Source organism: Vicugna pacos, chromosome 35, assembly GCF_048564905.1.
Source record: "Vicugna pacos chromosome 35, VicPac4, whole genome shotgun sequence".
NCBI lineage: Eukaryota > Metazoa > Chordata > Mammalia > Artiodactyla > Camelidae > Vicugna > Vicugna pacos.
Window position 1 is genome coordinate 20,628,401 of NC_133021.1, and position 25,096 is coordinate 20,653,496.

Genomic DNA, 25,096 nt, shown 5'->3' on the forward strand with positions numbered 1-25,096 from the left:
TTTACTACTTTGGGTGCTATTTTAAAGGGGATTGTTTCTTTACTTTCTTCGTCTGTTGATTCATCATTAGTGTGAAGAAATGCAACTGATTTTTGAATGCTAATCTTGTAACCTGTTACCTTGCTGAATTCTTTGAATAGTTCTAGTCAGTTTTATGTGGACCTTTTAAGGTTTTCTATATATAGTATCATGTCATTGGCATATAGTGACACTTTTACCTCTTCTTTTCCAATTTGGATCCCTTTTTTTCCTCTCTCTTGCCTGATTGGTGTGGCTAGGACTTCCAAGACTATGTTGAATAGGAGTGGTGATAGTGGGCATCCTTGTCTTGTCCCAGATTTTAGTGGGAAGCTTTTGAGTTTTTCACTGTTGAGTACTATGCTGGCTATAAGTTTTCACCGTTGAGTACTATGCTGGCTATAGCTTTTATTATGTTGAGATATGTTGCCTCTATGCCCACTTTGGTGAGAGTTTTTATCATAAATGGGTGTTGAATGTTATCAAATACTTTTTCTGCATCTGTTGAGATAATCATGTGATTTTTGTCCTTTCTCTTGTTGATGTGATGTATTACATTGATTGATTCACGTATGTTAAACCACCCTTGTGTCCCTGGGATAAACACCACTTGATCAGGATGTATAATCTTTTTTATGTGCTGTTGGATTCTATTTGCTAATATTTTGGTGAGGATTTTTGTATCTATGTTCATCAGTGACTCTGGTCTGTAATTCTCTTTTTTGGTGGTGTCTGCCTGGTTTTGGTATCAGGGTGATGGTGGCTTCATAGAATGAGTTTGGGAGTATTCCCTCTTTCTCAATCTTCTGGAAGAGTTTGAGGAGGACTGGTATGAGTTCTTCTTTGTATGTCTGGTAGAATTCCCCAGTGAAGCCATCCGATCCTGGACTTTTATTTGTAGGGAGGTTTTCTACTGCTAATTCGATTTCATTTCTAGTGATCAGTTTGTTCAAGTGGTCAGTTTCTTCTTGATTCAGTCTTGGTGGACTGTATGTTTCCAGAAACTTGTCCATCTCCTCTACGTTATCCATTTTCATTTCATATAGTTTTTCATAATATTCTCATATGATATTCTGTATTTCTATGTTATTTGTTGTAATTTCTCCATTTTCCTTCCTTATTTTTCTTATTTGCGCTCTATCTTTTTTCTTTGTGAGTTTGGCCAGAGGTTTTTATTTACTCTTTCAAAAACCCAGCTTTTGGTTTGATTGACTTTTTCTATTGTTTTATTAATCTCTATTTTATTTATTTCCTCCCTGATCTTTATTATTTCCTTCCTTCTGCTTACTTTTGGGGTTTTTTTGCTCTTCTTTTTCTAATTCTTTTAGCTGGTGGGTTAGGTTGTTTATTTGAGATTGTTCTTCTTTTCTGAGGAAGGCCTGTATCGCTATAAACTTCCCTCTTACCACCGCCTTTGCTGTGTCCCATAAATTTTGTGTGGTTGTGTTTTCATTTTCATTTCTCTCAAGGTACATTTTAACTTCAACTTTGATTTCATCATTGACCCATTGGTTTTTGAATAGCATGTTTTTAATCACCATGCTTCCCTTTTTTTCTCCTTTGTTTCTCTGTAATTGATTCTAGTTTCATGGTATTGTGGTAGTAAAGATGCTTGAGATAACTTCTATCTTCTTAAAATTGTTGAGGCTTATTTTGTGCCCAAGTACATGATCTATCCTAGAAAATGATCTATGTGCACTTGAAAAGAATGTATATCCTATTTTGGGGGGTGTAATGCTCTGAAAATATCCACCAAATCTAATTTTTCTATTGTATCATTTAATTTCTCTGTTGCCTTATTTATTTTCTGTCTGGAAGATCTGTCTAGTGATGCTAATGCAGTGTTAAAATCTCTGACAATGATTGTATTCCCTTCAGTTTCTCCCTGTATCTCTCTTAGTAATTGTTTTATATACTTAGGTGCTCCTATATCGGGTGCATATATATTAACGAGTGTAATGTCTTCATCTTGTATCACTCCTTTAATCATTATAAAATGTCCCTCTTTATCTTTCTTTATGGCCTTTGTTTTAAAGTCTATTTTGTCTGAAATCAGTACTGGTACACCTGCTCTTTTGGCTTTTCCATTTGCATGGAATATCCTTTTCCATCCTTTCACTCTCAATCTATATGTGTCCTTCTCCCGAAAGTGGGTCTCTTGTATGCAGCATATTGAAGGTTCTTGCTTTATTACCCAGTCTTCCACTCTACATCTTTTGACTGGAGCATTTAGTCTATTAACATTTACAGTAGTTAATGATAGATGTGTGTTTATTGCCATTTTGAACTTACTGCAGTTGATTTGGTATTTCCTCTTTGTTCCTTTCTTCTTCCTTTTGTGGTCTGGTAATTTTCCTTTGTATTATCTTGGATTTTATTTAGTTTTTGTGACTCACTTCTAAGTTTTTGGCATGGTTACCCTTTTTTGTAATTCTATTAATCCATTACTATAACTGTTTGTATTAAATAGATAGCAATATAAAGAATGGTTTATAATGTAAAGAATGGAGGGGAAAAAGGTTTGAAAACAGTGTATAATCAATAATAGAAGAGCAAATTGAAGCAGAATAGCAAATGAATTGAGACATCTTTTAAAAACCTTAAAAGTAGGAGAAAAAATCAGAAAATAATATTTGAATCCTGTGTATAATCAATAACAGGAGAATAAAACCAATAGAAATAAAAATGAAATGAGTTAGGTTTTTAAAAATAATAAAAATAAAAATATTTTAGAAGAAAAATTTAAAAGGGATTAAAACTGTAGACATACACAATTGTTTAAAAAGTAAAAATTAAAAAGGTAATAGAAAATAGAACAGATATAAAAAAGATTTTAAAAAAATGTGTTCTCCCGTAGACTGTATGCTCTTAAATGATTTTATTGAGAAGTCTTTTTGTCTTCACCCTGTTTCAGAAACTCAGCTTGCTGTTTCCAGAGGCCCTCCGTTGGCACCCTCTCTGTGCTGCTCCCAGTGCCTGTCGGCAAGCAGATCGTGCCCCCTCCCAACAGAGGTTCAGGTGCTCTGCTCCTTCCTGGGCGTGGGCAGGTCACCCCATCTCCTGATGCTGCTGTGCTCGGGCGAGGTAGGCGTGCTGGCTGCGCCCCCTCCCAGCACCTCGGTCAGGTGCTGTGCTCCTGCCAGGAAGGTGGGTGGCCTCCTGCCCTCTCCCGGTGCTGGTCTGTGCAGCTCCCTGCTCTGTGCAGCTGCCCATTCCACCTCGGGCTGGTGCTCTGTAGGTGGGCTCGGAGAAGACCGTGGAACCGCCCCACCCCTGCTCCATTCCAAAACTCAGCTCCTTGTTGTCTTGGTGGCAGGAGTTCTTTGAGGTACCAAGGCAGAGAGATCCTATCTGTCTCAGGCTGTAAACAAGTCTCAGTCCTGCCCAGGAGGTTGCGAAGCCCTGAGGTGCAGATTCAGGGCTCGGCCCTGCCCCGGCCCAGGTGCTGTGCACAGGAGGAGATGGCAGCTGTGGCTGTGCCCTGCGTCTCTCCTCCCAAGAAGCGCCAGTAATAGTGCTGTGGGTCTGAGGGGACAAAGGCCACAGCACCCCTCCCCCCAGGGCACACCAGCAGTGTTGCTTTGCTTTTTTCCCCCCATAAATTATGGGGGGCCCAGGTTGCTCTGCTCTGTATCCCCTCCCAGCCACGGCACACAGCCCCCTGCAGTCCTCCAGGGCTATGTCAGTGCAGCTGCCCCAGTCCTCCGCCCGGCTTGAGCCACCTGTCCCGGCCCCGAGCTGATGACTCACATCTCAGGCTGGGTGTCGCAGGGGCCCTCTGTGCCCGTTTAACTTAGTTCTGTCAGTCAAGGGGTGCTCCTTACAGATCCAAGCCTTGGAGGCTCCCCCTCCATCCCACTGGCCTCTCCATTGGAGGGGGGAGACCCAGCGAATGAGTGCTAGTCCTCCTTTGCCACTCCCTCCCCATGGGAGTGGTCCCACACTGTTTTTTTTTTTTCCTTCTTTATTTTTTCCTTTTCTGCTAACAGATTCGTGGCGTCTTTGTCTTTTGAAGAGGGCGATGTTCTGTTGGAGTTCAGCAGGTGCTCTGGTTGGCTGAGTGGGTCTATGGATGTGAGTTTTGGTGTATTTGTGGGAGAGGGTAAGCTACAAGCGTCCTTCTACTCCGCCATCTTGGCTACTCCTTTCTTTTCTTTTCTTTTCTTTTTTTAGCTCTTTCAAGATGATCCCTTTTTCTTTAGCTTTGATAGTTTGACAGTGATCTGTCTAGGTATAGATCTCACTGAGCTTGTCCTACTTGGAATTTGTTGGGCTTCTTGGATGTGTAAATTAATATTTTTCATCAAATTTGGGAAGTGTTCAGACAGTGTTTCTTCAAATATTCTTTGTTTCCCTTTCTCTTTCTTCTCATCTGTGACTCTCATTATGCACTCATATATACGTTGGTATAATGATAGTTTCTGAAGCTCTGTATAGTGGTCTTCATTCTTTTTCTCTCTTTCTCTCAAAGGAAAATCTCAGCTGACCTCCCTTCAAGTTCAATGATTATTTTTTTCTGTCTGCTCAGATCTGTCATTGAGCCTATTCAGTGAATTTCAACTCCATGATTTCTAGTTGATTGTTTTTTCTTGTAAAAATTTCTATCACTGCCCTGATACTCTCTATTTGGTAAGACACCATTCCATACTTTAATTCTTAGACATGGTTTCTTTTAGTTCTTTGGCATATTTACAATAGCTCATTTAAAGTATCTGTTAAGTAATTCTGATATCTTGGCTTTCTCCAGGGTAGCTTCTATTGATTCCTTTTCCTTTGCATAGGCTATACTTTCCTACTGGGGGGGGGGGGGTGTTTCATAATTTTTTGTTAAAAACTAGACATTTTAAATAACATAATGTGGCAATTCTGGAAATGTGGCAACCCTTCCCCTAAAGTTGGTTGTTACTGTCCAATGACTTTTGTGCACGAATTCTATGTCTGTATTCATTATCGTGTAGCCATTGAAATTCTGTATTCCAGTTAGTGATCAATAATTGATTAAACAGAGATTCCTTTTAATGTGTGCAAATAATAATCCTCTCAGTCTTTTCTGAGGGACTGTGTGTGTGTGGTGGGGGTGGGAGGGTGGTTAGGATAAGCCTACCTGACTCTAGAAGGCAGTTTACAACTCTGCCTTAGTATTCACCGTCTACTTTCACAGAGCCTTAAGAGCATGTGGAGGTGAGAAACTAGGGTCTTCTCTGGTTTTTCTTGGGCATGTTCACAGCCCTGCACACGTGTGGGGACTTCTATATTCCCAGAAACATGGCAGAGCTTTTCACAGCCCCCTGTGGATATCCTGTTCTTCAGTGTTTACATTTTTGGTCAGCCTCTTATTAGCTGTAAGTGGTATCATTACCACATGCAGTTGTGATGCTAAACATTGTCACTGATGATTTTCAAAAACACCCCATTGTGGGGATTTTGTACACAGCATGCTCTGTGTTAGAGCAAATGAAGACAAATCCAGAGGATGGAACTTTTCTAGGAAGCTGCCAGACAGATTAAATAATAATTCCCTAGGGATAGGATGATTTTTGGAACTCCTGATCTGTTCCACCCACCCCTTCCAATAGCTGTTGGGTTGCTGGTTTTCACAGCCAAAATAATCGTGAGGCTATTGTAATGCTACTGCAAAGCTGGGGAGGGGAAGAGGCTGAAATAGGGAAAATTAAGATACCAGAAAGCTGGCTACTCTTTCTGAGATTCAACCATTTTTCTTGAATAAACACTGCTTAGATTATTGTCATCTTTAATTAATTTCCAGCATTCTCAAATGTTGGTTTTGAAAATTTTTGCCAGTGTTCTCACTGTTTTTATGTAAGAATGGATTTTCAGAGGTCTTTACTTCACCATTCCTGAAGCTTATGAGTCTTATACCAGAACGTGTTTGAATCTTGCTGGGGCCAGCAAGAAATAAGTGTAAAATTTTATAGGACTAGGTCTTAATTACTTTGTTCTATTACTACACAGGCTGCAAAAGTAAAAAAAAAAAAAAAGACAAGTAAAAGCAATTTTAAAGTAGAATATTTGAATATTATCCAGTATCTTCAAAAGTTAAAATTGTCCTCTATATAAAATATTTCTGATCTTGAATTTATACAAAGCAGTTGTCATATTAACTGACTATGGGTCATTAGTGTTGTTTGTCAAATATTCCATCTCTCCTCACTTCCAAACACAGGGTGAAAATGCATTTCTTAATACTTCTGTGGTTGGGTGAAGCCTTTTGACCAATTTTGGCCAATGCATTATAAGCAAAATGCATCATTTTTAAACTGTGCAGTTTTAGACTGAGACATGCCGGGCTCTCTTTCCTCCTGCCATGGTCACAGATAATGTCCCAAACAATGTCAGCTCCAACAGCCTAGTTATGGAGTGGTGATGGTGACAAGGCCCCCAGTTAACCTACGGGGAATATGTAACATGAGCAAGAAGGAAGTCTGATTGTTTTTCAGCTACTCAGAGCTTGGAATTATTTGTTACTGCAGCATAACCAAGTATTTCCTGACTGATACACTAAAAATTTCCTACTTGACATGTTTAATTTCCTTCAGATGACCCTAGTCCACAATAGGCTCACTTTCCTTTGATTGACTTTTCACTGTCTGTACAGCTGCTTTGTTATTTAGTCATTTAATTACTATATCATTTTTTAACAGACATATGAATGCTTTATCTTTCTCAACTACTTTTAAACTCCTGGAGAGTAGACACTATATCTTGATTTCCTTTCTTAGTCAGGATACACTTACCTCAGTGTATCTATAATAAACCCACAATAAATATTTGTTGAAATAAATTAAATATATGTTTGTATAAGGAATGCTAATGGTACAATGTTCAATATATTAATACATTTTAAAACATTAAGCTTTTTTTCATTTTAATGAAACTTTCAGAATGTGAGGTCATCATGGAATACTCATTTACACCAACTAGATGACTAGTAAATTATAAAATTTTCTTACCCACTTATTTTCTCCTTTGCTTGTTCTTCATTAAAAGAAATGAGATTTATGATATTACTGTCAATCATCCATTTAAATAACATAATTATAGAATATATATATGAGAAGAGAACTTGCTATTTTTGAGTACTATATTATATTTGTTGATACATTGCTTTGCATGACAAATTACTTCCCTAACTTGAGATGTGTGGATATAAAAAAAGCTTAATTCAAGTTTACTTATAAGAGCTATCCGGACTTAAAGTGACAGCTCAAAATTACATTGGGCAATTCCTGATGGCTCCTTACTCCTAGATAAATAAATATTTAAGGAAGACAGTCATAGTCAGTGTTATCAAAGTACCTTATAAGAGAGGAAAAAAAAACCATCTCAGGACAGAATATTAAGAGGCATTAAATAAAAGTGTGAATTACACCTTCATCTGTGATCTCTGCTAATACAAATTCCCAAGAAGTTAGCAGCAAGTAGACTAATCTTTTAGGGTCTCTTTAGTCCCAGAACAAGTTCAAAGTTTGAAAATCTTCAATGATACCCTATGATAATGTGTCCCAATCAAATATTTCAAGGACTGAGAATATGCTATAAGAAATATCTGCTGAGCTTATTCTATGTCAACCCTCAAATTCAAGAGAGTCATTCAAGATTGTTTAAACATATTTTCAAGCAAAAAGCACAGTCTCACAAAATACTGCTTACTGGGAGAATTAGAAATGTCTCTCAAATAGTAAAATAAAAGCTTAAAATTTAGGCCAACTTTACCTGAAACTTGAAGTTTTTAAAACCAGTTGAGGACAAACTGAAACATTTCTGAAGTCATACTTAAAATGTAATACAGAAGGAAAACAGTTACTTCTATTAGTTGATCCTTAACTATTATGAGTGTGTGTATGTGTGCATAGTATTTGCAAACCAAACTTTCAGAAATCTCTGAAGTGACCTCTAGAAATTGTAAGTAGAATAGCTTACGGATATCAAACCCTTAATTATTATGAAAAATGTAATGGAAAAATCAGCATTTGTTGGAAGTAAACATAATTTTTATGTTTTTGTGAAATTAAAAGAACACTTGAATGCATGGAGGAAGGGTTTTGAGACTGTAATTATAATACTTACTCGTTTGTGTATTTGGCCCTTATTAGTAGGAATCTTTGAAATGTCAGTCTACACATATCAGCCCCTAAAAAGAATTTTATTTATTACCAAGCACACCTGTAGCAATGGTAGGTAAAGGTCCAACAGAGGTATTCATCGCAAACCACTCCAGAAGGAATCCTTTCCCCGAGACTGAAGAATCAGAAGAAAACTGAAATGTCAAAGAACTTCTAGTGGAGCCAAAAGAGTCGGTCTGGGTACCACAGTAGGTTCCAATCAGGCGGGAATGAATGCCAGACCCATCGTAAATCTGCATGTAAAAGGCATAATAGAGCCCTGATTTTAGGCAATCACCTCTGTTTTTCTTAATAAAAAGAAAACCAAAACTTATTATAATTTTATCATAAAAGAAAAAATAATGAAGTAATATTATATATTAGTTTAAAATAAAAAGTATTGTGAGATATAAAATATGACTGCAAATAATTAAATGTGTTTTGAAATTATTTATATCCGTCCTGTAGGATTATATTAATGAACATGTTCCTTGTGATGTAGCTCATTATATGATTTACAGTAGAATTTGGGGGTGGAAAAGTAGAAACCGGGATAGTTGCACAACAGTGCTGATTGAATGTACTCTGGGGGGTCAAAGGAGGAATTAGGAAGAAAACAGAAAAGCAGTAAGAAAGAGGAAAAGTTTAATGAGAGAAATTGTACAGGTATCCAGGAGTTCTATTTCTAAAGAAGTAAGTAAGCAGAATTAATAACAACAAAAGAATTACAGCTTGCCAGGGCTCAGCATATTCAAAGCATTCAATAAATCTCTTCCATTTGGTTCAAAATACTAAATTGCCTATTTAGAGATGTACTTTGTAATAGTTTCCAAATACATAATCTTGAGCACATTTATTTTTGCTGCACATGTGGATGGATGGTGTCCAACTACATTTCACATCCTTCCCTCCATCTTCTAAATAATCTGAACAAGTTCATTGTAAGTGTTATTACAAATTTCTCCATTGAAGCTATGATATAAGCTCAGATTTCACATTATCTAATAATTATTTCTACACATAATGAGCATCTATTAGGTACTGGATTCTTTGGGAAGCACTGTGGATCTAAAATGAATAAGACAGACCCTTGGCCTTCAAGGATCTGATCATGAAATAGTCAGACCCATAGAAGCAGACAGTAGAAGGGTGGTTGCCAGGAGATGGCAGAAGCGAAAAATAGGGAAATGGTCAAAGGGTATAAAGTTTGTTTTGCCAGATTAATAATTGAGAAGATGTAATGCAGAGCAATGTGACTACAGCTAATAATACTACACTGTATGCTTCAAATTTGCTAAGACGGTAGATCTTGAGTAGTCTCACCACACCAAAAATAAAGAAGATGGTATGCATATGAGGTGATAAATGTTAATTAGCTTGATTATGATTATGATTTTACAGTGTATACATATATCAGAAGACCAAGTTGTAGATTTTAAGTATAAACACTATTTGTCAAATATACCCCAACAAAGCTACATAAAAGATAATCTGATAGGCTTTCTGAAATTGACATAATAACTAATGTCTGAATGACAGTGTTCACCACAGTCTTTATATTTATATTTATTTATTTTAAAATTCACATTCAAATGTTTAACACTCTAACATAAGAATAAATAGGATAATGGGATATAAGAAAGAATGAGTAAGATACATATATATGCTCAGACAAAGCCCAAAAGAAAAATTATAATGTTAAAAAAAAAAGTTAGATACAGAATTCTGGTATCTAACTTTTCCAATCAAAAGAATTACCATTGTATAGCTAACCTAGAGGGGGTACTCATGATGTAGGCTAGATCATCCTATATCATTTGCAGCTGCTTGAATAGACATTAACTTGGATCTGTTATGTTTTAAATTTTTTTAATGGAGGTGCTGGGGATTGAACCCAGGACCTCGTGCATGCTAAGCATGCACTCTACCACTGAGCTATATCCACTCTCCCCGACTTAAATCAATTTTTGCCAGTAGCAATTCACCTAAATTTATAAACATTGATTGCACTTGGAAACTCACCTTTAACTTGTCGTAATAGCAGTTAAATGTTCCTTCAATGTCCATCTCCAAGATTCTACCATGGATAACTTGAGATTCATTCACATTCACTATCCATTGGTAATTGGAGTTGCGAGGGTAATTGCTAGGCCATAAGGGAGAGGCGATTTTCCCATGAGTTCCCACAATATTATCATTGCCAAATACTAGGAAGGAAAACAGAGTAGTAAATCAGACCTACTTGGAAAAGCTCTTTAATCAAATGAAAGAAACAAAAGGAAAGGGGTTTTGAAAAGGATGGACTGCTAACTGACTGCAATTTCTTTTCTGAACACTGAAAGAAATACTGCTTCCTTTTTGGTTTCTCTGCTATCTATTAATTCCTTGGAGAAGGGTGATTTTGTGAATGGAATTCCATCTCCTTAGCAGGCTACACAGTGAGAAAACAAGCAATAGCTTCTCATGGAAAAATGGGTTCCCAGACCCCAGAGGACCTGGGGCCATGGGAAGGGGTATTACCAGCCCTGGTCTATAATTTTGGTGTACCTATTTTCTTGTTTTACAAAAGAATAAAATATGTTTTTTTAAATTATATAAGAGAAATGGACATTTTCAAGTCACATACAGAGTGGCTAATTATGAAAAAGTTGAGTTAGAAAATAAAAATATTTAACATTTTATCCAATTAGGAGAATACTTTGTTATTATAATATCTGGGCACTTAAGCATATCCTAAAGTTACATTAAATGCTTTTAATCTGAAGAACATAGACTTTATGGGATCAAATAAACACGTTTGATTTAAGTATACCAAACTGGAACCATAACACTTTAGAAAGCTCTTTAATACAATACCATGAAAAAAGTTTAATTTAATATTGGGTAGACACTAGAGGTTAAAAAGAATATTAAAATCACTGAGAATGCTCTCCCTGGCTCTTAATGAGCCATTCACATAGAATTTAATTTTTTGCATATTTCATATAATAAATTCCACAAAGACAAGGAATATCAGGGAATGGGGTAGATCAGCATTGTTCTTAGTGCATTACTGAAAATACTGTTATCCTTTCTAGTTTGTAGGAAACATTCTGGAAGCCATCACTATAGTGGAACCAACTTACTCTTTGCAAATGCAGCCTGGAAGCCAATGCCACTTCCTGAGCCGTCTGACACAAATCTGACCCATAGGTTATGCCCAACAACGGATGAGTAATTGAGGGGGAGGGTGTTTCCACAGTATCGTCCCACCAAGTGGCCAGTGGAGTTTCCTTCCCGGAGCTCCACAAAATCTCTGCTACAGTCCTGAGAATCCTCCAGCTGGAAAGTTCTGATTTGGGGGGAAAAAATTAAAGAGATTAAACCGATAGGATAAATTTGGGAATTATTCTGAATCACAAGCTGGGTTGACCTGCTTACTTTTAACATTTTTTCTTTAATTTTGATCACAATGTCTTTTAGCTGACTCAAAAATTTCCTTTCACTCAAATTTGTTGAAATGGCTTTGTGAGAGATCTGAAGACAATTAATACACTGCCTTCAAGGAATTTTCTTTCTGGGGGAAAACTAAGCAAGAATACAGGGAAAAAATCATTATAAGGCAGAATATTGTGCCATCAGACCTATAAAGTGGGGATAAGAATTTTGAGACAGAGGTATCGTATCTGATGGTGAAGCTCAGTAGTAGCTTGATGGAAAGACTTTTTGAGACTGAAATGTAATAGTAGCTGGATTTAAGGTGCAGAAATGGTGGGCATGGAATGCGTGGCAACCTAAGTACAGATGCAGAAAGGGTGGGACATATTTAGAAACCTGTGAGCGGTCTAGATTGGTCAGAACATTGAGTGCTTTAAGAAAGCATAGCTGGAGTGGTTTGATGGGTTAATTTTGGGAGAGCTTAAATAACAATCAAAGGCATCTGTACTTAATTTCTGGAGAGGAAGGGAAAGCATAGCATTTGTAATAATGCAAGCAGGTGTTCAAGCATATTCAATTTCTTTGTATTCTGCAGTTATGATGACATAAGGGAAGGGAGGGTAGGAATAGTATCTGCCTCATCTGACTGTAATTAGTAACATATATAAAGAGTCCAGATCATGTAGATGCTAAATGAATGCTTTTAAAAATTGGCCTTAACGTTTAAAAAACTTGGATATTATCAAGATAATTGGTACTGGTGTGAGGGTGGATGAACAGATGGATGGAGTAGAGGAGATTATCCAGAGTAGGAGCTGCAAATATACAACCAGTTCAACCCAATTGATGGTGCCAAGTTTGGGCTTCAAAAGAGCCTCTGTGACTGTATTTGTAAATACAGCTGCATTACCACCTGTGTTACCACCTGTATATATGTGGTCATAGTGGAAGCATGGCTAGATTGGGGGTTTAGAAATGAATAAGTGGGGAGTGATAAGTAAAGACAGAGAGAGAGAGGGAAAGGAAAAGAGCAGATTAGGGAACACCCATATTTTGAGTACAGTGAAAGGGAGAGGAAATAATAAACATAGGAGTAGTGTAGAAAGTAAGATAAAAACAAATTCAAAGTCATGTCACAGAAGCTAAGAGAGAATTATGGAGAGGGTGATGAAGGGTGTCAAATGATGCAAAGATCCAGGATTAAGAACAGGCTATAGGATTTGGTTACTCAAAATAAATTAGTAACTTTTAAAGGGGCAGTTTCAGAGACTCCACTCTAGGGTTATTTTCCAAACATATTCAGGAATCAATTAGATGATTTTTGGTGATTTCCACAAAATGATGAATTACGATAACAGCAAGACAATACCAAGCTTTCTGTAACACCCAACAATTAGAATTTACAAATTCTCTACATTTATTCTTTTCATGTGCCCAATAACATGTATAAAAAGTATTAATATAGTTGACAAAGAATCAAATCTCAGAAACTATTAAACCTATTAAAAACTATGCTCTCTGAGCACTATTAGATGAAATTAGAACTAGGTCACAATGAGATAACAAGAAGATTCCATAGTTTGAATACATAAAACACATTTCTATATAAACCATGAGCTAAACAAGAAATCACAATGGAAATTAGAATATGTTTAGGACTAAATTAAAGTGAAAACATTGTGTATTAAACCTTATGGAGTGTGGCAAAAGCAATATTTAGAGGGAAATTCATAACCTTAAGTGTTTATAGTAGAAAAGAATAAATACTAAGAAAAATAAATTAGATGTCTACTCTCAGAAGTTAGAAAAGCAGAAAAAAAAACCCACAAAAGAAGCAGAGGAAATAACAGGACAACTTTAAATACTAGAAAAGAATTTTTAAAAAAGCTATTTCTTTGACAAGATTAATAAAGTATAAACCTCCAATAAAACTAATCAAGAATAAAAGAAAGTTTAAATGAGCAATATTACTAGTAAGAAAAGGACAAAATTAAAGATACATCAGAAAATTTTTAAATGAAAATGAAATCTACTAAAAACCCATGTCAATAAATTTGAACTTAGATAATATTTTTTACAAAAATACAGTAATTTAACTAGTTTAAGAAAAAATGAAAAACCTAAAAGACCATCAAATCAGTAAAAATCAGTATTAAAAACTCCTGCAGACAAAACAAGTATCTGAGCCCAGATTATTTTATAGGCAAACTCTACCAAAGCTTCAACAAATCAATATCCCAATCCTAATCTTATGTAAGTTGTAACAAAAAATTTTAAAAATATGACAGTGTCCAACTTACTTAATGAAGTTAATACCACCTTGAGAGCAAAATCAGTCAAGAGGGGTCAAAGAAAGAAAAAGTTTAAGTCACTCTCAATAATACAGATGAAAAATCTTACATACAATATTAGCAAAATGAATCCATAAATCTGTAAAATATATAAATCTTAACCAAGTTGAACGCACAATGGTTTAAGATTAGAAGATCTATTAGAACAATTCAACAACAATTCAACACACACAAGCATTAAAAGAGAAAAACAAATGCAAAGATATATTAAAAGAGTCAGCGACAATTGCAGAAAAAAGCATTTGATAAAACTGAACACCCATTCATCATAAGAACTCTTAGAAAATTAGGAATAAAAGGAATTTTCTTAACTGGATGAGAAATGTCCACCAAACACTTAAGAAAATACACTTAGAGGTAAAAAAAAAATTTAAACATTTCTTTTAAATGAGGAACAACACAAGAAATCCTGTTCTCATCACTTTGTTCCACAATATACTAAAGCATTTTCCAGGGCAGTAAGAGAAGGAAAAGGGGCACATGTTGTAAGAATTAGAAAAGAAGGCCTATAAAATCAATTCATATTCAAGAGCACTCATTCATTCATAAATACATACTGAGTACCTTTTCTTTTTTTTTACTTTTTTTCTTTCTTTTTTTTGTTTTGTTTTGTTTTGTTTCTCTGTCAGGTCCTTTTCTAGGCACTGAAGATACAGCAGGAGACAAGAAACAAAATTTTTGGCCATTCTAGAGAATGGAATGGTTGCTGGATAAGATAATGCAAAAATTAATAGGGTTTCCTTATACCAGCAAACAAAAATTTATGCACTGTAACTTAGTTAACATTCATTCAACAAACTCTTTACTATATTGCCAGACACTGGGACAGGACAATGAAGAAAAGAAACAATGTTTCCCCCTAGAAGGAGAGGGAGATAATAAACAAATAGATAGAAAAATAGTGAGGCAGTGAAAAGTTCTAGGAGGAAAAACTCAAGTAATTAAGGGGGGTTATTTTGGGTAAGATGGACAGAGTACATTGTAATTTTAAAAACGGATGTCATTTTTAGTGGCAATAAAAATAAGATGCCTAGGAATAAATGTAACAAAATGTAAGTTTTTTACAGAAAACAATATGAAATTTTATTGAAGGACATAAAAGAAGACAAATGACTGGTGAGATATCCCAAGTTCAAAAAAATAAAGAGTCAATAAAGATTCTACCAAAATTAATCTATGAATTCAATATAGTTGTAGTAAAGTCAATAAGTATGATTGCATTTATGTAAAACATAAAGCTGAAAGCAACATTATGTAGTGTGTATGGAGAAATGTATATATATATATATTACATATGTGTACCTATATATAATAAAAGTATATAAACATGCATAGAAATGATTCACATAAAATTCAAAATATGGGTTATCTCTGTGACAAGAAGGTAAAGGGATATGGATAGGAAACTTTTGCTGCTCTATACTATTTAACTCATTTAAATTAATTTTTAAAGAAAAAAGTAATTTAATGATAAAAAAAGGTGAATGAAGTGATTACAAACTATTCTGTTTTCAGAAGTAATGGAAGAGAGTTTTTGCTGAGAAGGAGGACAAGATAAAGAGAAGAAAGAATGGCCTAGAAAGACAACAGAATAGAAACTTGGAAAGCATAAAAAACGGTCTCGAGAATAGAAAACTTACTTCCCTGTTGTGTATTTTTCAGTCAATGCCCAACATTATGTGTGCAAGATTTCACATGATGGGAAGTGTAGCGCACTCCTGGGGCTCTGTTTCAGCTAATGGGTTAGGATGCTTCAGGGAAAGACTACCAGCCTGGAGGTTCTGGGACATTGAGCCCCACAGTGGGATCGCCCTATCAGACACGCCTCTGAGCTTTCACTGTCACCCAGAGCACTGGAGCAGACTGGTCAGCTCTGCTCCACCATTAGCTCCTCAAGCCAGATACTAGCATTGGTAGGTCTCTAGCTGGACAATGAGTCTGCAGCTCTCACAAGCCCATCAACACGGGTGACCACAGTGTGGATCATCCGGATCTATATTCCAGACATAGTTTTAGCAGCAAGCTGGGACTGATTATGAAGCAGCAGAAGATTCAGGAAGTATCCACTTGAAGCTAAACGAACACATTTGTCTTACCTCCACTGTCTTCCTTGCCCAGGAGATTCTTTGTAAAACAATGTTTATACCTACAATCATTTTTGGCAAAGACTTGTTCTGAATCCATCTTTAGGATGGTTGCCAAGTTTGGCGCTTAAATTTAGGCTCAGTTTTGTTACCCACATATTATCAATAAATATGCTAAAATCGTGTTCTTCTGATTCTCAGAAAAACAGAAGGAAGTGTGTTCAATTTCCTTAGCAGGTAATTTACATGAAATTGCCCCTGAAACCTTTCTGCTCAAAGTGCAGCACATGCTCTCACAGCATCAGTACCACCCGAAAGCTTGTTTGAACTGAAGAATCAGGCCCTACCACCAACAGAATCAGAATATGAATTTTAAAAAGATCCCAGGTGATCAATGTGCACGTTAAAGTTTGGTCTAATGGCCCAAAAGATTGCTAAGTGCAGGTCTTTTCTGTTTTAGTACCAGACTGGTATAAATCCAATGCTAAATGTGAAAAAAGACATTTCATTAAAAATGATAGCAGGATGGTATCTGTAAGAATCAAATTAAACTTTGTAAAAAGTTTTCTTGTTCTTGGAATTCTTTGTTTTAGGCCACTTCATTTTATAAGTAAATCTACCTTCTTTCCAAACACGTTGGCTCAGATCTGCTAGTAAAAATAGGACGTGAAACAAAAATAGTACAATCACTGTTTCTCATTATCTCATTTTGATTCTTGAACCAAGATCAATCGCATTTTAAAAGGACTGTGCCGGCAAAAGGTACATTTTCTGTTAATTCCTTTAAATATCTGTTTTATAAAAAAAAATTCTTTTTAGGTTTTATTTCTCCCCTGTCCTTTTGTGTTACAGATTCAATCATAAATTTCTCCAGTTTTTCTCCCTACTCAGTTTCACAGCAGTGTCCACAATCCAAACCCCGTGTTTGGATTGATGTATTCCATATGCTTTTCATATGCTCTGCACCCACCCCAGGGGAATGTTTCCAAGCTCCCATCTGGATACAGTTTAGACCAGGGCAGAAATAACTCACTCAGAGGCCTTGCCGTAAAACCCTTCTCATTATCATCGACATAAAGGGGAACATCTTGCATTCCACAAATTGTATCTTAAAAGTAAAACTCAGGCAAGTAACACGAAATCATCAAAATTAACTTCTGATGGATGAGAAAAGAAAAAGATGAGACATTAAGATTTGTTGATACAGTTTCTTCTGTGTAGCACAGGGAACTACGTTCAATATCTTGTTATAACATTTAATGAAAAAAATGAAAAAGAATATATGTATGTATATGCATGACTGGGACATTGTGCTGGACACCAGAAATTGACACTTTGTAATTGACTGTATTTCAATTAAAAAAAAAGATTTGTTGATGCAATAATCAGGATTTAGTGACCTTTAAAGAGTAAAATGGATGATACTTGCTTTGAGTATCTACCTCTCATTTTCTATAAGAAGCACCCGGTGTTGTCCATTTGCATTTATCTTTGGATTGCCACGTGAGACACTTTAGAAATGGCAGAGGAGAGCTTTTCATTGGACATCAGGGCTGCATCAGCCTTGCGCTATACACGTGAACATCCGTAATCACAACTGTGGCCCTATATGGACATGATTATCCCCTACAGATGCAACGAATCTCTTTAGGTTTTAAACAAATAGCTTCTTGACCTGAACTTACCAGTAATACATCAAGAAATGGGATCTTGTCTGTCTTAAACATTCCCAGTACCTGGCCCAGCTCCTGATAAGCACTGGACATCAGATTGATCAAGAATGTGAATGTTGTAAAGACCAAGAGGAAAAAGACCCCAAAGCAGTCCTTTTATTTAGCAATATGAGACCTAGTAAGCCATGTGAAGGGCTTCAGATTTTATCGTAAGAACAATGTTCATCTTTTATTCATCATTACATATAAAGTATCTATTATGGGAGTAACATGTGCTTTATATACAAAGCAACTAGCATGGGGATAACAAGTGCTTACACGTATAAGCACATAGTAGGGACTTAATAAATACTTATTGAATAAACAAATACATATTAAATATATATACATATATATATTTCTTTTCATAAAGAACTTTGGGTTTTTAGTGAAGACAAAAGCAGACAAAAGCAAACAAAACCTCTTTCCCACATGGCAACTTACACTTGCAGTGCCTTTCATGTATAAGCACATAGTAGGGACTTAATAAATACTTATTGAATAAAGAAATACATAATAAATAAATATACATATATATATATTTCTTATCATAAAGAACTTTGGTTTTTTAGTCAAGACAAAAGCAAACAAAACCTCTTCCCCACGTGGCAACTTAAACTTGCAGCGCCTTTCAGGCACTCAGAGGGTGCCTTTGTTTTGACACAATGCCACTTGGACCCTGCATCAGGCACTGTCTGATTGATGCACTGAAAGAAAGCAACTTGAGATGGTTGAACGTGGTCCACAAACAGGATTTCTCTCTCATTTTAAAAAATCCATTCTTAATGCACAGAATGGCATGTCTAGGAGAAGGAGCAAGACTTTTTTTGAATAAACAGACCAGTGTCCTCAAAACAGTCCTCTTTTCTCAACAGTAAGTTACTAAGTAGATGTTTTTCAAAAACAGAATTAGCACCCCCAACCAAAGCCCGATAAATACTATGCGACATAGTAAAATAAATAACATTTAATTTTAAATGGCAATTTAAATACCCAAATCTTATCATTCAATATTTGTTAAGCATCCGTTACCAGCAAGGCATGTTACAAGTATTAAAAAGTCCCATTTCACAGACCACATGCTTTTCACTGTCTACTTCTAGAAAATACATTATTATTTTTTAATTAATTTAACCTAAGACCACTCAGAATGTGATGTGACCCTACTGTTGATTTCATATCCTTAGTCCATATTCAAAAGGCTTACAGTTCAATGAGGAATACGAGAGTGGTTTTACAAATCAACCACTAGGTTCTGTAAAAAACTAATAAACAGAAATCTCAATTATACAGAGTTGGGAAACCAGGAGGGGGCGCTCTCGTGCCTTGAGATGACAGCAGAGCCCAAGAGGAAGAAGACTCTTCTTTTCTGGCAAGGACTCAGCCAATGAGAAGTCATGGAGTCTGTTTACTGTAGCCCTCAGGGCTCTCTCTTCCCTTCTATAAAAGCATTCTCCCTCCCATCCTGTGCAGGGATTTGCAGTGGCTCACCGTAGTTGTAGACCCAGAATTGCAATTCTCTGCTGATCCTAAATAAACCCATCTTGCTGGAGAAATAGCTGGCAGTCTATTAATTTCTGATCAACATTTTGGTGGCTTATACAGGGACCAGATGAGACCCACGACAGCTCTAGGCTAGTAAGCAAACAGCGTGGTACCCACAGATTGAGCCCACTGTCACTCACTGCTTTTCCTGTGGACCCTAGAGTTCAAATGTATGTTATTCTCTTGGATCTGAGCTCACACTCCGTTTGCATTTGAAGATCTCCAGGTTTTATTCAAGATCTATTTTAAAGTTTCATCTTACCGGTCAACACTTTGTTCTGCACGTGAGTAGTTGCTGGGCACTTCTTTCTGATTTGATATCAGACCATTTCAATTGAAACTGGCTAGCCTTTGACCCATTCCTTCGGGAACAGGGGCCATTTCACTGAAACTGTGCCAGTTTTCTTTAGCCTTCAGTCTATTCCTTTGCAAAGGGCTATTCTCTTGAAACTGGCTGAAAAAGCCTTTGGCCTAGCTCCTTTAGGACCAACATATCTCCTTAGAATTGGCTAGTATTTAGGCTTGAAAACCATTTAAGCTGTTTGTGCTATAAAATATTTGAAAACTGGCTGAACTGGGATCTTTCCTTTCTAATAAAAAGGACCAGGATGTAACAGGAAACTATGTCCACTCCAGATTTAGTTAATGTGGCAAACCAGCCCTCACAAACTCTAGATGAGTCACCTCAGAGGAAAACTGCCAACATTCCTAATCTTCAACCGCAACAAATGAAGGCTCCTAAATGAAACCAAAGCTCTACTAGCTTCTGCTATTATTGCAAAGAGCCAGAATATTGGAAAAGAGGTTGTTACACGTTTAAGTGCTCTAGGTGCCTTCAGCCCTCTAACCAGCTTTTTGGCATCTTCCCAATTCTTAATAATGGCACCCTAAGGAACTACAGGGGCTCTTCTCAATCCTCCTCTTAAGCGGCATGGAGAAACATTTCTCCAGATTGGGGACGAACTTCTTCCACCCTTAACTGACACTGGAGCCACACTCTTGGTGCTCAACCCCACTACTATAAAACAATCTCTGCCTCAGAGTACTGAAACAGCTCAAGTAGTGGGGAATGACAGCAGTTGTCCACCTGGAAGAGATGCCATCGGACAACCTCAACCCAATTTAATGAGAAGAACCAGATGACACAGCCTTCAAGGTCACCTCCTGACTCCTCATGGTGATCTACAGGAAATTCCACTGGGTAATGCTGGCTTCTCATGGCTCACTGATGGTTCTCATTTAAAAGGTGACAAAGGCAAATATAGTTCCAAGGACGCTATTAAGATTCCTTTTGATGTTCTGAGGCAGCATCTTTACCTATGGCTACTTTGGCCCAACAGATTAAATTACATGCTTTTACATAGGCTTATATTTTAGCCAAGGATAAACCTGAGAATATTTATTATACTGGTAGTTGATACGCTTTCAGAGTAGCTCATGATTTTGGAATATTGTGGAAGCAATGTGGCTTCCTTACTTTCAGTGGGAAAAAAATTTTAAATGGCCCCTGTGTTTAGGAATTATTGGATACAATACTTTTACCTGCCACTTAAGCTATTATTGAGATTCTGGGTATTCTAAAACTGACTCTCTGAAAGCTAAAGGAAATCGCTTTGCTGATATCTCCATGAGGAATTCTGTCCTCATGGGGACCAACCGCAGTCAGACCTCTGTCTTGGTCCAAAGGGAAATTTAGAAAAAACTGGCTAGAGAAGCCCAACAATTGGCCTCAGAAAAGAGAAAACAAGATGGGAAAATCAATAATCATTGGTTTGACCAAAAGAGAAACTTCTGGTTTGGGTCAAATTACAACTTATTCCTACCAGACACTCTAAAGTTCCCACTCCTCACCTCTGTGCATGCATTAAACCTCTGTTCTACTGACCAGATGACAGCCGTCATAAATCAATATTAGAGAGGAAACATTAACAAGGCTGAAAAAAAATGCCTACTTCACTTGTCCCATTTGTCCAAAGTGCAGCCTGTTCGTACTGCTCTCAGACATTTTAAACTGCCTAATGGATCATTCAAGCTCCGGCAAATGGATTTCATACAAGTTTTCCTCTAATGGATATAAATATACTTTTGTCATAGTCTATACATTTTCACACTGGGTGGAAGCCTTCTTTCGCAGCCAAGCTACTATCTCTTCTGTAGCAAAAGTTCTTTTGGAAAAGATCATCCCTACCTGGGGAACTCCTCCCAAACTTCATAGTGTTTGAGGAATCCACTTTACTGGCCAGGCGCTTTGACAAGTCTGCTTTGTTTGGCTAGTTTTACACTTTCACTGTGTTTACACCCTCAGTCCTCTGGTTTAGTCGAACCCACTAGCAGAATCATTAAGAATCAACTGGAAAAATGTATGGAGGCCCTCCAAATACCTTGGTCAAAAGCATTGCCATTAGTCCTTCTAAATCTTGGATTCACCCCTTTTGTAACTCATAAACTCTTATCCTTTATAGTCACAGGATTTCCAATGCATTTGCCTCCCACTTCTTTTGACCCACAACTGATGGAAGGAGAGAATTTTCAATATTGCAAATGATTAATTGCTTCTATTAAAAATAACCATGGTTTGATAGAGCAATTTCTTCACAGTGCACCCTTGGGAGATGAAGACATTAAGCAACACCCTTTGGAACCTCGAGATTTTGTCTATTGGAAAAGACTCTTTCAGAAGAACTCACTGACTTCACTGGGAAGGGCCCTATCAGGTACTGCTAACCAACAACCCCTGTGACACCAAACTCTGAGGAACAGACTCTTGGATTCATGTGGCACACCTAAAGAAATCACTGAAGCCTGACTGGACCTGCACATCACCTGGTGACCTGAAAGTAAAGACTTTCTGGAATTAAAGTAGACAACATTTGATGAGACAGACTAGACCTGTTAGATGTTTGTCATCAAACATTTGATGATGACATAAGGCTTCACATGATCTCCAAGGTTTATGGTCTTGATAGCACATGAATTTTAAATGAAAAGTACCTGAGCTGTGTAATCTAAAAAAAAAAGAAGAAGAAGAAGAAAGAAACAAAGAAACCATGAAAGAAAGGAAGGTGGGAAGGGACAAATGACCATAAATACAAAACAGAAACAGACTCATAGACATAGAATACAAACTTGTGGTTGCCAAGGGGGAGGGGGATGGGAAGGGATAGACTGGGAGTTCAAAATTTGTAGATACTGACAGGCATATGTAGAATAGATAAACAAAATTATACTGTATAGCACAGGGAAATATATACAAGATCTTGTGGTAGCTCACAGTGAAAAAAATGTGACAATGCATATATGTGCATTCATGTATGACTGAAAAGTTGTTCTCTACAATGGAAATTGACACAATGTTGTAAACTGACTATAACTCAATAATTTAAAAAAAAAAACCTGTTCCACACCCCCCCCAAAGTACCTGAGTGTTCTCCCTCCTATGCCTCCTAGTTACTCAAATATGACCTTAATAGGTTCTCAGTCTTTGCACTTCCCCTCCAACATGAAATGGTCCTTCCTGACACTGATGCACAGAAAGCCACTGAAAGTAGAAAACCTGACTCTTGAAATGCAATGGTTTCAGAGAAACATCTTGATCAAAAGGGGGAAATGTAAAAAAAAAATTAATAAACAGAAGCTTGAATTAAATAGAGTTGGGATACCATAAGGGGGAATCTCTCATGGCATGAGAAAACAGCAGAGTTTAACAGGAAGAAGAAAGATTTCTCTTCATTCCTGAAGGACTCAACCAATGAGAACCCATGGACTCTGTTTACTATAGCCATCCCAACTTCCTTTTCTTCTCTATAAAAGTGTTCTGCTTCTCTTGCTCTGCAGGGACTTGCCATGGTTGCAGACCCCAAATTACAATTCTCTGCTGATCTTAAATAAACTCATCTTTACTACAGAAATATCTGGCAGTCTATTTATGTCAGATCAGCAGTTTCAAAAAAAAACTTTCAAAATCATTCTTCTGTTAGGAGTAGAAGAAAAGGTGGATTGGGGTGGGAATAAGATATCTGGGCAATTGAGATGGGGATTTCTGCTGGAAGAAAGAATGTTAATCATTCTCCCAAAGAACCTAAATGTCCCCTTTATTAAAAGATGAAATTAATATTTTCTGAAAATGAGCATTCCAAAAATTAATGTACCAAGAGATTAGGCACGTATTTTTGGTAATGTTAGGCAGAACTCTAAAACCATTCTTCAGAGAATTTTAATGCTATTTAAAACCTCAACTATGACTGAAACAGAGGAAATTTGGAAACAGACTTCCTGAAGTTCCCATCGTATTCTCCAACAGTTGTTTGGACACATATGCTATTAGTTGTCCATCCTATTAGTAACAGTGCTTCCTTCCTGCAGATTCATTCTCACTGAAACAATACACTATAAAAAAGGACTTACATAAAAGACAGCTGGAGCTGGTTGCCAGGGGAACTGACAATGTTCCAGACACATTCCACATTAGAGGGATAAATTTCTGGGTATCCAGGGCTGTTGAAGATGCCTTCAGCCATGTGGAAGATTCCACCACAGGCTGGAAGAAAAGAGAGACAAAGTGAGTGGCAGAGTACACACTGAATACGAGACACCATAAGATAAAGGAGAAAGGACATTAGAAGAGCTGTTGGCAGCAACAAAGGATATGTTATTTCCATCTCATAATTTAAAAAATCCATGTCATATATAATAAGGAAAAGATTCTGAAAACTGAGAACTAAAAGCTACAGGCTATGGTGGATTAGAAGGACTCAACTGTGGTTTCTTTTCTGAAAGCCTCTCCTCTCGTATGTAATACGAGAATGATTTTAATCCTGTAGCCCCTCGGTATTTCTGACCAGGATGATTTCCACCCTGGCCTAGAACAAAAGGCAGTGTTTCAGCTTCTTCTCAAGAGAGCGCCGAGGGGGAAGGATGTAGCTCCAGTGGTAGAGCGCATGCTCAGCACCCAGGAGATCCGGGGTTCAATCGCCAATACCTCCTCCAAGCGGAAATCAGTGAAGAAACCTAATTACCCCCCCCATAAAAAACAACCAAACAAGTCAGCAGAGCACTGCAACATATACAAATCTCCTAGGTGTCTGAAGGCTTTTAACTGCAAATGATGAGGAAGCCGGCAGCTAACAAACAACACTCTCCTGGCTAAGAGACCCTGTACCGGGTGACTCCTCCTTCCCCTCCTCCCCACGTGCCACCGTCCATCCTGCGTCAGTGACAACACCCAGCCCTGCCTGAGCCCAGCTGTGACACCAGGGAGACTGAAGAACAGCAGCTGTCCATGTGTAAGAGATGCCATTGGACATTGTCCATCAGCGGCTCCCTTAACAAACATATCATGAGGGAGAACAAGGGCACATGGACAAGTATGTCACCCAAGGTCACTCCAACCAATGCTACCCACTACCAGAGCTCACCCCAGCAGAATCAGTCCTAATCACCGAGCCCTGGGAACAAACCAAGTGTCCGTCAATGGATGAAGGGATAAAGAAGATGCGGTAAAGAGTTCACTAAGATTAGAATTTACAGGCATGTTAACCTAACTTGAAAGAAGGCAAGGTTAGACATAGAGGTGATCTCAGGAAACTAGCTGTGAACTCTGAAGGTGGAAGAGTCCCAAATAAACCAAGGATTTCCTATCCCTTCCTCTTAACCGAGCAGCGCCAGCTGCAAACAGCTCTTACCTGATGTTGATGCTGCAAATGTGGCGTGGAAACCATCAAAATTCACCACAGAATCTGAGACGAACCTCAGCGTCAGAGCATTGCTGAAGGAAGTGATGGGGTGGGGCATGGAGGAGCCACAATAGCGGCCTAAATAATGAAGGTAATGACAGGGAGATGAATGGT

The 25,096-nt window shown here is 37.4% G+C and overlaps 1 protein-coding gene across 1 annotated transcript in view; it reads right to left on the reverse strand.

The window, feature by feature from the left end:
• Positions 1–25,096, reverse strand: part of CUBN (cubilin) — a 266,340-nt gene that overhangs the window by 92,815 nt on the left and 148,429 nt on the right. The window contains exons 35-39 of the mRNA XM_072954876.1: positions 24,932–25,060; positions 23,655–23,787; positions 11,267–11,472; positions 10,164–10,348; positions 8,203–8,395 (exon numbers count right to left, since the gene is read on the reverse strand). Coding sequence (XP_072810977.1) covers positions 8,203–8,395; positions 10,164–10,348; positions 11,267–11,472; positions 23,655–23,787; positions 24,932–25,060 — 846 coding nt within the window. The remainder of the gene's footprint in view (positions 1–8,202; positions 8,396–10,163; positions 10,349–11,266; positions 11,473–23,654; positions 23,788–24,931; positions 25,061–25,096) is intronic.